Genomic DNA, 14,194 nt, shown 5'->3' with positions numbered 1-14,194 from the left:
AAGAAAGGATAAAGAATAATTTGTACACTGCTGTATCTGCCACCATTATTACTGCTGTTTCCCAAACAGGGTAGTTGTTCAGACCACTGACTAGTCCTGGGCAGTCATATTTTTTATAAAGTAGTTTCAAAGTATTCTCTAATAGAGGGAGAGGTGGCCAGCTTAAGAGATGCCCAATTTTAATGCCTCTGCCAACAGCAAACATACATAAAACTACCAACTGGCCTCCTGTCCTGGTTTCAGCTGCAATAAAGTTAATTTTCTTCTTAGTAGCTGGTATAGTGCTGTAGCTTGGATTTAGGATGAGAATAATGTTGATAACACACTGATGTTTTAGTTGTTGTTAAGCAGTGTTTATACCAAGTCAAGGACTTTTCAGCTTTTCATACTGCCCTGGCAGCGGAGGCTGGGGGTGCGCAAGCAACTGGGAGGGACGCAGCCAGGACAGCTGACCTGAACTAGCCAAAGGGATATTCTATACCATACTATGTCATGCCCAGTATATAAAGTGGGGGGAGTTGGCCAGGGACACTGCAGCTCGGGGATTGGCTGGGCATCAGTCAGCAGGTAGCGAGCAATTGTATTGTGCATCAGTTGTTTTGTATATTCTAGTACTAGTAATAGTATTTTCCCTTCCTTTCGTGTCTTGTTAAACTGCCTTTATCTCAGCCCACAAGGTTTTTTTTTCTGATTCTCTCCCCCATCCCACTGTGGGGGGGAGCGAGCGAGGGGCTGTGTGGTGCTTAGTTGCCCTCTGGGATTAAACCATGACACCTCCCCAGGCAAAGATGGTGGTGAGAAACAGTGTATCATCACAATATCCCAGTTCAACACCAAACATCACAACCCATGTAGTTTTTGAAACCTCATGACCTGTACGAAGCAATTCACAAAGGAACACAGTACAGAACGCAATAAATACTGCTCTCATAGAATAAATTTTGTGGGGATCTAGCAGTTTTCCTTAAGAGCTTGGGTTTTCTTATTTAACTACCCCAGTCCAAATCCTTCCATTTAATTTATGATTTTGAAAACTGTACTGTAAATATGCATGATACTTTTTTTTTTTTTAAAATAAGGGACTCACTTCAGTCTGTTTTTCAGAGTTACTTAATTTCTGAAGGACAGGAGTATTTACTCCTGCTATTTACTCTGCAACTGTTCATCTAACTCCCACCTTAGGCACAACTAAGCTCATCTGATATCCCTTGTGCTTACAGTTATTCCCAAGATTAAAATTACTAATTTTCATTGCTTCTTTTAAGAAATTTATTTCCTTTTATAGATCCCTTTATTGCTTCCTAACCTTTGAAAAGAAATGTTATTTCCTCCAACACAAGTAAAGAATTCCCTAATGATCCAGGCTTCTCTCAAATGAAGAAAAATCTCGTCTCTCTTTTTTTTTTCCAGTGATGTGGAAACATTTATTGCCTTCATTTCCATTTCTCACTCTGGCATATCATATTGGCAGCTATAACTAGAATACCATCTAAAACCTGAATATCTGCAACTGGAAATTTTGCCATGGGACTACTGATTGAGAGAAAGTTTTTGTGAGATCAGAGAGCAAAATGAGACCCACAGCCATAGGAATGCATCTCTTCCTCTCTTAAAGCTGCGGACTAAACTATCCTACAGCCAAGCTGCCACAGCTACATTTAGCCTTGGCTAGTTACAGGAACAAGTAAACAAATGGTCTTACCGGTTTAGCATTGTTGTTTGCCGTTTTCTTCATTTCATCAAGAAGTCCTCTAGAAGTTTTAAGATCCTAAATATGAAACACAAAGCCACAGAAATAAGCAAACTCATATGCTCACTCTAATTTGGATCATAACAGCCCTAATAACCAGGGAGGATGTTACCCTTTTATCACCTTGTTCAGAACCACAGAAGAATTACTTGACTGGTTTGGGTTTTTTTAAGAAAGAAATAATCTAATCTACTCCAATGGGTTGCAGCTTTCCCTACAGAAGTTCAAACCTAGTAGTCAAGTGTACAATTGAGTCACGCTTTTCCTAACCTCCCACAGAAATGAAATTTTTCTTAAATGACATTCAAAGTTCTTACATCTTGATTGAAATTTTATTTCTATATAAACATGGAAGTCAACTGTTTGCTTAGATTGCAATACAGAGTTCTGGCAAAGAACAGCGAAGAGGACAGAGAAAGAAAATCAGTGCAAGAAAGGAAAAACCTAGAATGGCTTGTCTGTTTTGCAGTCCAATTACCCCAACCTAATCCACTCTCTTAAACAAAGCAAGCACATAACTTTGCCTAAAGAGAAAGGAAAGCTAAGAAAATTCATTTACTACTTGTCTCCAAAGAAAAATGATACCTATGAGATCATGCTTCTGAAGCACACAGCACAGAAAAGGATTTGAAGGGCTCCTACAGACTTGGGGCTGCAAGATGCTCAGGAGAAAAAAATCCTGCTACAGCTCTCTCTAGATCAGCTTTCTGAAGAACAGAATCACTGCAGTACTTTTCCTTTTGTTCTTCTACTTGGAATGGAACTGTGAACCCATCTGATTTACCCTACTCACTCATCCCTACACACAGCCCTTCCTGATTTTGGATTAGATCATCTTCCTTCAGGGCATATTTTGGGGAGATTTTGGGAGTGCTTACAGAATGCCTGCACAACTGCGTTCTAATTACTTAAGAAGTTGGTGCTCATCAGCAAGATGTTCTAATTGTCTGTGTAAGCATTCAGCCCTCTTCAACTGCAACTTCATTTAGCTTAAATCACCTTTACTGAAGCTGACTAAACTGAGTTAGTTCACAAATACTGGTGGGCTAAACGCATGCAAGTGAACAGAAACAGCAGCTCAGCTTGTGAGCAATGGCTTTTAAATACTCTCTACTGTAATTTAACTTGATTTTGTGCCCTGACTAAGTAACATCGGCTCAAGCATTGACTTACAAAGTCTCCTAGGTATTGTGGAGAGAATTCTCATCCTCTCCTAAAAATGAGGTTGATGCAATTCTACAGAGTACTGCCAAGTCAGTATGCGTTACGTAGTTGGGCATATCTACGATGCATTTACAAGGACTTCTGTGAGCATGTCAGGGAACTAGAATTTCTGAGTCAGTTGTGTAAGCTACCTATTAAGCCAATAGCCTTAGAAAAAGTGAGAAGCTGAGCTGTCACAGCTAGGGCTGGGAGATAGCTACAACAGCTAAGGAAGCAATATAGTATAAGCATGACCACTGCTTTAACATGTTATCTCACATAAAAGACAACTGCTTTATAAGGTTTAAAAACTAAACAAACAACCACCAAAATATACTGTAAAACTAGCTTCTGCATTTGCCAACAAGTCCAAAGGTTTATCCACACACTCTACACACTACTAACACGCCACTAGGAAACATTAGCTTAATCAAGTCTGAATATCACATGGTCCATCTCAAGTTTTATTCAGGAATGGATTCACTTGACTAAGAACAACCATCTGTAAGAGCATGTCTTCTAATTACCTTTAAGTAGAACTTTGATATCTCAAATAGACGCTGGCTGCATGATGCAAAGCACTTGTGATCCTCTGCAATTCCATGTTTTTGAAGAGTCTTAGCAACCACCTCCTTCAGCATCTTGGAAAAATAGAAACACACTCAAAAGTTTATCCCAATTATTGGCATGAAAAATTGTCCAAGGGAAGAAAAAAAAAAACAAAAAAACAAACACCAAAATGAACACTGTATCTTTTCTGATCTTGCCTCTGTCATTAATCCATCAGCCAAATGCCATCAACCCACTGACCAAATTTGGGCAGAGTTATTAACAATCTATTTCCATTTCCTTCATCTCAAAAAATTAAGGGAATGCTTACATGACAAAGCAATGTAAAGAATCAGTGTATATTCACATGGGGCTTGGAAGACAGAAAAAAATGGGTAATGGCTTGGGTTTTCTCTTCTCCATATATATATATGTGTGTATATATATATATATAAAACTTTCCTTTACATTGATATTCTCATTTGAAACATCCATACTGAAAAACAATAATAATACAAAAAAATCAGACACTACAGTCAGATTAGAAAATTTACTCTGACATTCTTTATATCAGAGAAATTTAAACTTTGCTGTAGGTCTGAATGAGTCACACCAATTTACGCTTACTTGGGTCATCCCAACTTGCCTTTGACAGTACAACATCAACATTCATGCAGTGTCCTCTCTAGCACCCTGGGATAATTTTAAAATTAGTATCACCAAGCCAGAAACAGTTTTGTGTACTTTATTTTAAAAGTGGCATTCCTAATATATACGGCTATTAATTAAAAATTATTGTACCAAAGTATTTAAATGTTATCTCAATTCATGGACTTGAACAACTATTGGAATATTTTTTTATTCTCAGAATAGTCTGTTGTTCTACAATGGCTTTGACCCTTCTGGCACAGATATTTCTTTGGTGCCCTTAGATTTTATATTAATTTTCTACATTTCATAACTCTTACTCATTATATCCATACCTTTTTTATTCCTAGTTATCTCTTTCAGCCTTAATTCCCTGGGCATGATATAATACTCCTTACATACTTTTTCACTCCTTGTTTCTGCTGCACTCTCCTCAGTGCCTTCAGGATTCACTTATGCAAGTGAACAGAATGAAATTTAATAACAACAAAGAGGTGAAGACAGTTCACTTTCAGTTAAAACATTCAAAAAATAAAGTAACCTGGAAAGAAGTTAAGCAGATGCTTTTTCACTAAGCAAACAACATAGACCTTTACCCTTGTATGTTTCTGGGATCTCGATTCCTTAGCTGGCTTTGAAGTCTCAGATTCGGTTGCACTTATGCAACTCGCTGAGACAACCTTAGTGGTTACTTTGTGGGGTTGACCATGCTGTTTCAAAGGCATCGAAGCTAAAGAAACTGATCTTTCAGAGCACTTCCTCGCTACAGTAGCTGTATAGTGATTCCCACTACTTCCGCTTGCCTGAGAGAGGAGGGAATCTGTACTCTCAGATTTGGTTAGCCTGGGGAAAAAAAAAAAAAAAGATAAAAAGAACTTTTAGATTTTGTACTTACTCTTTTGGTGCCTTTCTGTCTGCTATAGAGGCTGCTGCTAAGAGTATTAAGTACTGTACATTCTTACAAACAGCATCTGAAAACAGCAGACAGGATTCTATTATGTAACATTTTTTTGTATTAGAAGAACACTTTACTGACTGATTTGGTCTCTGATACATAGACCCATTGCACCTCTGAAAAAAAATCTAGAAACAAACTGAAGAAAGAAGATAACTAAGAAGCAAAACTCTTTGGAAGAAGGGGTAGTTTGCATATGGACCCTTCATCTAGATAGCTGGGAAGAGTAGACTTTGATGGCCTCCAGTCTCAGGATAAGACAAAGCTTCTTGAAACTATCTAATTTCTTTTTGCCCTACAGGAATGTCACAACTCATCTTTAACTATGAGAAGTTGAGCGTTACAATTCTATTGGAACATTGTATTCCTTGATCCTTCAACTGTAAGAGCGTTGGTAATTCCGAAACTCCAATTTATGAAGTGCTAAGTACAATTGCATCTTCTTTTCCACTATTCAGTAAGCTGCAAAAAGACACCGATATTCCTAAAACCACACCTCTGTTAAAGGCTTACTGTGATTAGACTGCAAAGGGTATCAAACTGGGAGGAAGGAAGAAGTGAAGTATTACAGTAAAAAGTGAATTCAGAAGTAGTGTTACATAGCAGTTATTTTTTATTGACGCAAAGAGTTTGCATCTTCAGAGTGAGGACAAGGTACAAAGGGAAGTCTTAAAAACTAGACTTCCAGAAAAGACTTTAATAAACAAGGCTGACAATAAGTTTGAATTTTCGTAGGTCATCTTACACCAGCAGTCCTTTGGATTAGGAATTCAATTATTCTGTTTGTACAGTGCTTGGCTTTCTAAACCTTTAGTTGTTTATTTGCACTGCAACAGCACTGACAGCTTTGGTTCTAGATGAGGCTATCTGTCATCTTTTCAAAGGCACTTGAGACTTTGCAAGACACAACCCCAAATCTCTTAAATAAAAGTTGCCTGTGCTGCATGGTTTTGATTAATCTAATGCTATCAATAAAAGGTCACACTTGAGAAAAAAAAGAAAAGAACCTACAGAAGAGGATTAAACAACTAGAACATTTGTCTAGATAGCTTCACTAAAAACATTTCAAGATGAAAGAAAAGATGCATTTCACAAGAGACTACTGAAATATTTCATCCTTAGAATTTATTTTATTCAGTGCATTACCTTTTCTTGGGATAAAAGCAATCCAAGTCTTTTGATCTGCGTTTTAGCCTTGATGCCTCTGTTTTGAATTCACTTTGTAAAGACTCTCCATCAGGGACACTTCCAGGCTCTGACAAGACTGCAGGGGATGGGAGAGGGCTCAAGACAATCGGCACAGGGCAGCACTCTTTGGTGCAAGTAGTCTGAGTTTCATAGCGAATAAGACGAGTTTGAAGTTCAGCGTATCCCACATCTCTCTCTAAGGCTCTTCTGTTATCTAGACAATATCTAAAATTGTAATTGGTGAAAAATCTGTGAGAGGAAGTCTCTGCTTTATTACAATCAGAAAAAGACCAAAACCAGAACAACTTACTTTTGACAATCATATAAGCTCCAAAACTCTTTTTGTTTGGACTGGTGTATTGTTCTGAAAGATACCTTAAAACAGCCCAGTAAATTAACACATGCCTGATGGATTTAGCTATATTTAAGTCTAACTCCAATGAAGAAGCTGAATCATATTACTACTTGTAAGTCTTTACCCTGTGGTCTTACAAATAAGATTTCCATGGACATTAGCAGAATTTTTCCCTTGAACAATTAAGTGATGGATTAGGATGCTGACAATGGATTATTTGCTCCTTATAGTCAGCTCTGTTACATTTGTATCACCAGTCTCTCTCTACTTTAGATTGTACTGTTTTTCAGATTCAGTCTGTACTTAACAGATATTACCCCTGTTAACATTCTAACCAGTGTGAAACTCCAATAAAACAGCAATGAGGATAACTCAGAACCCAAATACATGATGAACCCAGCATACCATAATGGATACAGTATCTTCAGACCTCAGATGTTGCAAGCATCCACCAAAACTTTGAGACCCAGAAAATATCAGGTTATATTACATAAAATTATAAAGTCTAATACGATAATATGATCATACAATATGCCTCCACTTCTTCCTGGGACAATGCAACATTCCTAGTCAAAAAATCCCCAGCCAAACCAAACCAACCAAACAACTCAAGATTTCTTCAGTGCATATGCCGTTAAGAGAATCACAAAGGAAACTCCTGAAGAAAACATCCCGAAGTACAATACACATAATTTGCAAGTTATGAGTACTTCAGGAATCCCAAAATGCAAGGATAGACATAATTTTAGGAAGAGCCAGGTTGTGCCAAAAACTAGGTTGCTGTGAGATTGTATTAACTGAGTGTAAGTATGAGGAAGACAGGGCATGGTAAGTGTTTTAAATGCTATTTCGTACAGATTCTTTGCTAACTGCACTCTTCTGGAAATGCAACTTTTAGCTTTGTCTAAGATAAGCACTGCTATATGAGAAAGTCACATTTTTTAAATGCTAAAAATACAAAAGTGTCACTGAACAAGCACCCAGCTTCCTGTTGATTACAAAGAATCAACCAAATCAAAAGAAGAAACTGTATTAAATGAAGTGGAGCTGGAAGAGAACAAATGAACAGTGCTAACTCAGTGAAACATACTCATGAGATTACAATACAAAATGCATCTTAACTAACTTTTCTCTTGTGTAAATGATTTCCAAGATTCCCTGCAACAGACCAATGCTTCATCGCCCAGTAACTTACATTACCTCTACACAGGGAAAGACAACAGTATTATCCAGTATTATTCCATCCTTTTCTTAACAAACTTTCTGAACAATGTGAGCTATCTCTCAGCCCACCCTCCAAACTACTTAGCAATGTTTCCTACTCTTAGAAACTCTAGACATATTCTCTACTTTTATCTCTTAACACAGAGACACGTTAAATTGCTAGATCTGATTTTTCTGGAGTGTTTTCATATTCAGGGAGAAAATCACTTCTCTAATAACAGACCCGTGAATCCATTTCTACAGCTGAGTAAGACTTTCCACTAGAAATAAATTCATTATCTGATAAGAGTAAGTTCTCTTAACTTACAAATTTCAAGGTATTTAATTTTCCTTATTTATATTCTCAGACCTCTGAGTAATCACATGCCCTGCAAAGATAAAAATGTTTTTATCTTTAGAAGTTAAATTGCCATTTTACTCACTCTGCTTTAACGGCAATTACTTTCTCCTTGCAACACAGGATTCAAGTGTTTGGCGCAGGTTCATTACACCAGAAATTTGATTTAATCATAACTGCTACTCCTGGTTTTGTTGACAAGACTTTACTTCCAAATATAAATACAGCTATGCAGATGGAAACTGCAATCACAACTGCATGGTGCAAAACACATCTGCTCCAAAAGACCATATGATACTCTTGCTACAATATATTCTGGTTGTACAGCTGTGGGTTCCTCCCTTTCACAATAGTTTCTACCATCTCACTCTACCGCTTCCCTCCCTTATTGCTAGCACATTCCCCTTGTAATATTAACATGCCAGAGTTTCTCTCCTCTCCACAATATCCAGGCTTCGCTGTGGTCTCTACCCATCACGTTTTGCTATGAGGAGAGACAGCACAAGCTGTGCGGTGCCCAATTTGAATCCCCATCCACGCTCCCTGCTGAAGTCAGGCTGGTCAGTAAGCTACCACATACCAACAGACAATGGCCAAGTGCTTCCTTCCCACACCTGGGAGTACAAATCTGCATTTCTCCAATCTACCTAGTTGCCTCTCTGTGCCTTTCATTACAAACCTAAAAAGGCTACCAGGTTCATGAGTTATCACTCAGAAAAAGAGAAGAAACAGATAGCTGAACAGATAGAATGACTGCTTCACTTCCCTAGAGAACGTGGCTAAAATTACCTAAAACACGGACTTAACCAAACTATTTGTGCAGTTGATTAGCGTTCTGATAATCTGAAAATGTGAATTTAGGAGGTGGCAGAAATTTGCATGAAGACTGAACTGCCTACGCTTGGTATCCAGTGCATTTCTTAATATATACTGTGTTAAGACTAAGAGTCTATCTGCAGGGAAGAGTTATGCTGAATTATCTGCTCTAGTGTTTGTGTATGTCCTTTTCCTCTTCTCCTCAATAACAAATAACTAACACTGGCTGTCTGGGACTAAATACAGTCCTAAACATATCAATCCTTTTGAAGATTCTTACCACTAACACTTGCTTGCTGGCGTTGTTTTCAGGTTCCCTGAACATACAGGCAGCTTCACAGCAGGTCTCAAACCTCGTGACTATCAGTCTGAAAGTGCCTACAATTTAATATCAAAGTAGAAACTATGTATATAGTTCACACATGTGCTGCTCCAGGGACTTGATATGTACTAATGAACCCTCTTCCTCTTGCCACTTCTAATTCTGAATTAACATTTTCAGACACACTGAGAATAGCTACAGCAGTACAACTTAGAAAAAAACTTACAGGTTTTTACATTACCATCAAGGCAGGAGTGTTGCAATTTAAACCAGTGAATAAAATAAAGGTAAGAAAAGGAGAGGTGGCATGTGCAAAGTTGTTCCAATGAAGGAAAAGGATACATAAAGTTTTCCATAATTAATGTTCATTTTGCTTGAAATGTTTCTAATTATACCTTGACTGGAAGCCGAAAAATAATTTTGGGAAAAGAAGCCAGGAAACTTACTCAAGTCCATGATAATGGCATCCAGCTGCTTTTTCAAAAGGCAAACCTCTGAGTTTCCGAGGAGTAAGCTCTGGTGTCAGAAGGAATGCGTTTTCACTGAAAGGAAAAAAAATACAGATCTATTTTAACGAGTTACAATCAGGATAAATTATACTTCCAGAAGTCAGAAACAAATGTGTTGACATAGGAAGACCAAAACAGCATGTCTTGTAGCTAAGCCCCTGGGGTACACATCAATAGAAAATTAAATCTTTATTGAAGTGAGAATTTAAGTTCAACTAACTAATACCTGCTGAGCTATTATTATTACGGACGCTCCTAGACATTTCAAGCAGTTTAGAGGTCACTGCTCCGAATAATTTATTAATAAAATCAGGCAACTGTCACCCCATTTCACAATGGGATACCTGAGTAGTAGAATGAACTGTGAGGAACTGCGAACTGACGTCCCATTTCTCAATCCAGTGCTATAATCAGTGAATTTCTTCCCTTTAGCTTCAAGTTGTCTCTACCTTTCCCAGGCTTTGTAACTAACCACTTGTCTCCTGTGAGGTTTGAATTCCAGCCAGTAACTGTCTGCAACTAAATCATATGAATGTATTTGAAAGTATTTCAACAGAATAAACCATAGAAAGACAGACAGGAGCTTGCTGCCAGATCCTAGCATACCCTGTAAAGTCACATAACATTTCTCTCTAAAGGGAAGAGATGAAGGCAAGATATAGCAGTATCTGAAACTTACACATTGCTTGAAGTTTTATTCACATTGACTGCCTCTGCACCATTACCACTAGAAGAATTATCTGGGAAAAAACACCCAGGAAAGATGTGATACTGAATCTAGCAAGATGGTAGTTTAGAAAGACCGTCAGCCAAAACTCTAATCTACCACGCCTCTAAGCTCAAACATGGAAAACAAATGAAAACACCTTTAATTCACCAGTCTGTCATAAAATCTCTTTTTTCCTTCTGTTGGTCAGGAAAATCTTTGGGTCTGTAGTCACTGCGCTTGAACATCTACTGTGCAAAGCTGCTAAACATTGCAGAGAATCTAGTCAGAGCACCTGCCAGCAGGGGCGAGCAGCTAGGAGTCCAGCATTCTGCTGGACACAACAGTAGCAGCAACCTGGTATGTCAGAAAGGGAATTGGTTCACCATCTCCCAGACAACAATCTAGCTATGGATTTTCAGAGGTTTTCTCGTTTCTTTTTGGACTAAGCAGAATACATACGTACAGTATAAGTCATTGGCAGACCTTGTAGCCTTCAAGCAAAAACATTTAGTCTGCTTTATTATCTAGTATCTTGATTTTGGCTTTATACTTCCCTTAGATAAGCAAGATGTCTAAGTATTATGAGAGTGACTCACATTAATGTACTACAAAGCAAAGGTTTCATCATCATACTTTCTCATGATAAGTGGCAGAAATCCAGGCAAATCCTTCAAGAGAATCAAAGTATTCTATGCTATAAAGATTCCCTAGAGGCTTTTGAAAATTCAGGGATTAAAAAAACATTTTTGTAGTGAAAAATTATTCACTTCTTTTCCACACAACTAATTGGAATAAAAATATTTTACATTATAGCCAAAATCCTAAATCATCTGTAAGAACTCTGTAGGAGACTCTCAACCTTCACTGCCTATTTTCTAACTTGCTTGAATTCTCTGCTCAGAACATATTTAGGTTAGTTTCAAAACTCCAATAAGTATTTTACAGAAATCTCCAAAATCCTACAGAACCTTTCCCTCTCACAAGCACTCTTAATTTATTACATATAATGAAGTTTAAAAAAGGACTGAGGGCTGTATCCAGTGATTCCATTATATATTATATTATTCAACATTAAAAAGGTCAACAAATATAACTCTAGTGACTACAAAGATTGTCTTGCTTACCTAGCAGGCTATGACAGACTGCACAAATAGCACAGGCTCTGCTTCTACAAACACTATCTGATTCTTATATAGGTTGGCCTTAACTCTAACAGATGTTCAGATCCTGAAAATTATTCCATTAACTCCTTGTATCAATCTTCCTGCTGAAAAAGTAGTGGTTAACAAACTAAGACTTAACAAGCAGACACACTAAGGGTGGAATACTTGCAAAGCAGTCAGAGTAGACAAGCTTCCTTTAAGCACTTTACCACATGAGAATATAGACAGGAATGCTGGGCCAGCATGACATGAGACACAAACAGTTAAACAGGCTAAGCTATTGCCTTTTTACACTTCTGTCTTCCCACCTAGTATCCCCTCCACTGAATGAAAGAAATCACACCAGTTAAATTAAAGTTCTGCCACAGTAACTTCTGCTTTGCTAGAAAGACTTCTTTAGAAATGGACACATATGGTAGAAGCAGCTTGTAACATAGCCATGGCAAAGGTCTACTGGCACACTTTTGTGTATTAGGTGATTATTTTGTTATTTAAATGCATAGGACCAACATCATCATCTCCAGCCATTTCAGATTCTGAAAGAACTAAATAGCAAAACTGACTGGAGGACTGTAACAGTGATTTCACTGGCAGGCACGTGATGCAAGGATGTTGCAAGTTACAAACTCAAATCCAGTTAGGCCATTCTGAGACTGAGACTTTCACTTGGTCGTTACTCACATTCCCCTACATCAGTTCTGAGTATGGTCTTCAGTGGTTTTAACATGCTTGATTCATACCGTTTGGGAATTTGTAGTGGCTGAAGATCACCAACTGGTAGCCCTTCGGGTGTGAAATATTTCAGTAATTCTTTAGCATCGAGCAACGTCAATGACTCCCGCTGGCTATCTTTATGCCCCAGCAATTGCTCAGATGAATGTGCAAACATAGAAACTCTGAAAAAAGGAAAAGAAAGACCAATCTAAGATTATTTTTTTTTCTTTTCAATGTAGTAATCTTGTTGTATTAAAAAAAGAAAAAATAAATCATTGCTAGTATGGAGCAATTAAACGTATTTCCAAAGTAGAATGAACAAGGTTGCTCCTTAAGAACATTTGCATGAATGTTCATGATAAAGTATATTGATGCAAATTCTCTACCATCCTACTGAAGGAAGTAATTTCTTCCAGATTTTAGAGCTTGGTTATGAAATACAACATGGGAAGAATATTATCCATCCCATTTTTCCATTTATGGACCTGTAGAATCAAAAATTAATTCCCATTAAAAAAAAAAAAAAGAGACATAGAATATGCAGCAGAGGAACCATAAAGCCACTACTGCATGCAACTCTCAACTCTATTTTTTTAATGTCCTCAGTCATAGCAAAGTTCTCTCTTTCTACTGTTAAGCAACATGCTGACCAGTTCAGAATACAATGAAATAAACGTGAACTGACTACAAAACAGAAATGTCCTTCAGGAAGCTTTTCAAAAGCTAATCAGAAGGAAGAACTTTTACCTGTTTGAGACAAAAGCCAATAATAATAATACCTATGAGAAAGCAGAGATCTAAGGTGAGAATTTGACACGCAGAACTCCAATCTAGGCCATGGTCAACTATGGTATTTGAAAGACAAAAATGGGATGGAAGTGACTAAGAAAAAGGCAGTTGGATACCTGGCTCCAAAGGTCTGTCAGCAAACATGTTAAGACCTAGCAAAGATCATTAAGTCTTATATAAAGTGAGAGCTAAACTGAAATCAATAGGCTGTACTGTGACACACAGGTCTATAGGTTTTACTTAAACAGCACTGAAGGAAAAACAAAACTAAACATAAATTTCAAACATAAAACCAAGAGGATATTCTACTTTAAAATTACTTGAGACCTGATACTAAATAATGACGATTTAGGAAATATAAGGAGATTAGAAACACATTGATAGATGCTGACAAAACCTGCTGCTCTGTCTTTGTTATTTATTCCCCAGGGCATGTTGGCAGAAAAAAAAAAGCTTTTGTATTTTTCTACTATGGCTACTATTTTCTAGTAGTGCCATTTTGGTAACTTAGTTTTGGAACTATGGTACTTTTAGCTAACTTTCAGTTGCATTTTGTCAATAAAAATCAAAACAATACTACTTTAAATACCAAGAAAATACACCTTTGGAAATTGACAGAAACTTAGTTTTAGCCTTAAGCAATGTTTTCTCTGAAAGACTATCAATATATTTGAAAACAGTTTACAGAATGGCCATCAACTTATACAGTTCCTCTAGAGTGATGTTCAATGGTCACTGCAAAGAAAATCTCCAGTATTTAACCATTACCTCATTTTTTGTTTGTTTTTTTCAAAGTTTTCCAAATTCTGAAGAACATGTCTTTCTGGCCACTCCAATGGATTTGGCTCCATTAAATCAGATTCTGCAAGAAATACATGGTGGGTAACCCGTAATAGAAATAAAGAGTCTTATTCTTTAAAGAAATATATATATGTATATAAACTCCTTTATATATATATAGAA

At 37.3% G+C, this 14,194-nt stretch overlaps 1 protein-coding gene across 1 annotated transcript in view; it reads right to left on the bottom strand.

Annotated features, from left to right (window-relative positions):
- MTBP (MDM2 binding protein) overlaps nt 1–14,194 on the bottom strand; it is a 33,667-nt gene that overhangs the window by 2,140 nt on the left and 17,333 nt on the right. The window contains exons 15-21 of the mRNA XM_069779972.1: nt 14,000–14,093; nt 12,469–12,624; nt 9,794–9,889; nt 6,252–6,518; nt 4,747–4,993; nt 3,481–3,594; nt 1,703–1,768 (exon numbers count right to left, since the gene is read on the bottom strand). Of these exons, the coding sequence (XP_069636073.1) occupies nt 1,703–1,768; nt 3,481–3,594; nt 4,747–4,993; nt 6,252–6,518; nt 9,794–9,889; nt 12,469–12,624; nt 14,000–14,093 (1,040 nt within the window). The remainder of the gene's footprint in view (nt 1–1,702; nt 1,769–3,480; nt 3,595–4,746; nt 4,994–6,251; nt 6,519–9,793; nt 9,890–12,468; nt 12,625–13,999; nt 14,094–14,194) is intronic.

Source organism: Haliaeetus albicilla, chromosome 3, assembly GCF_947461875.1.
Source record: "Haliaeetus albicilla chromosome 3, bHalAlb1.1, whole genome shotgun sequence".
Taxonomy (NCBI): Eukaryota; Metazoa; Chordata; class Aves; order Accipitriformes; family Accipitridae; genus Haliaeetus; species Haliaeetus albicilla.
The sequence above is the reverse complement of the archived record's forward strand: the minus strand, read 5'-3'. Positions and strand labels throughout refer to the sequence as shown.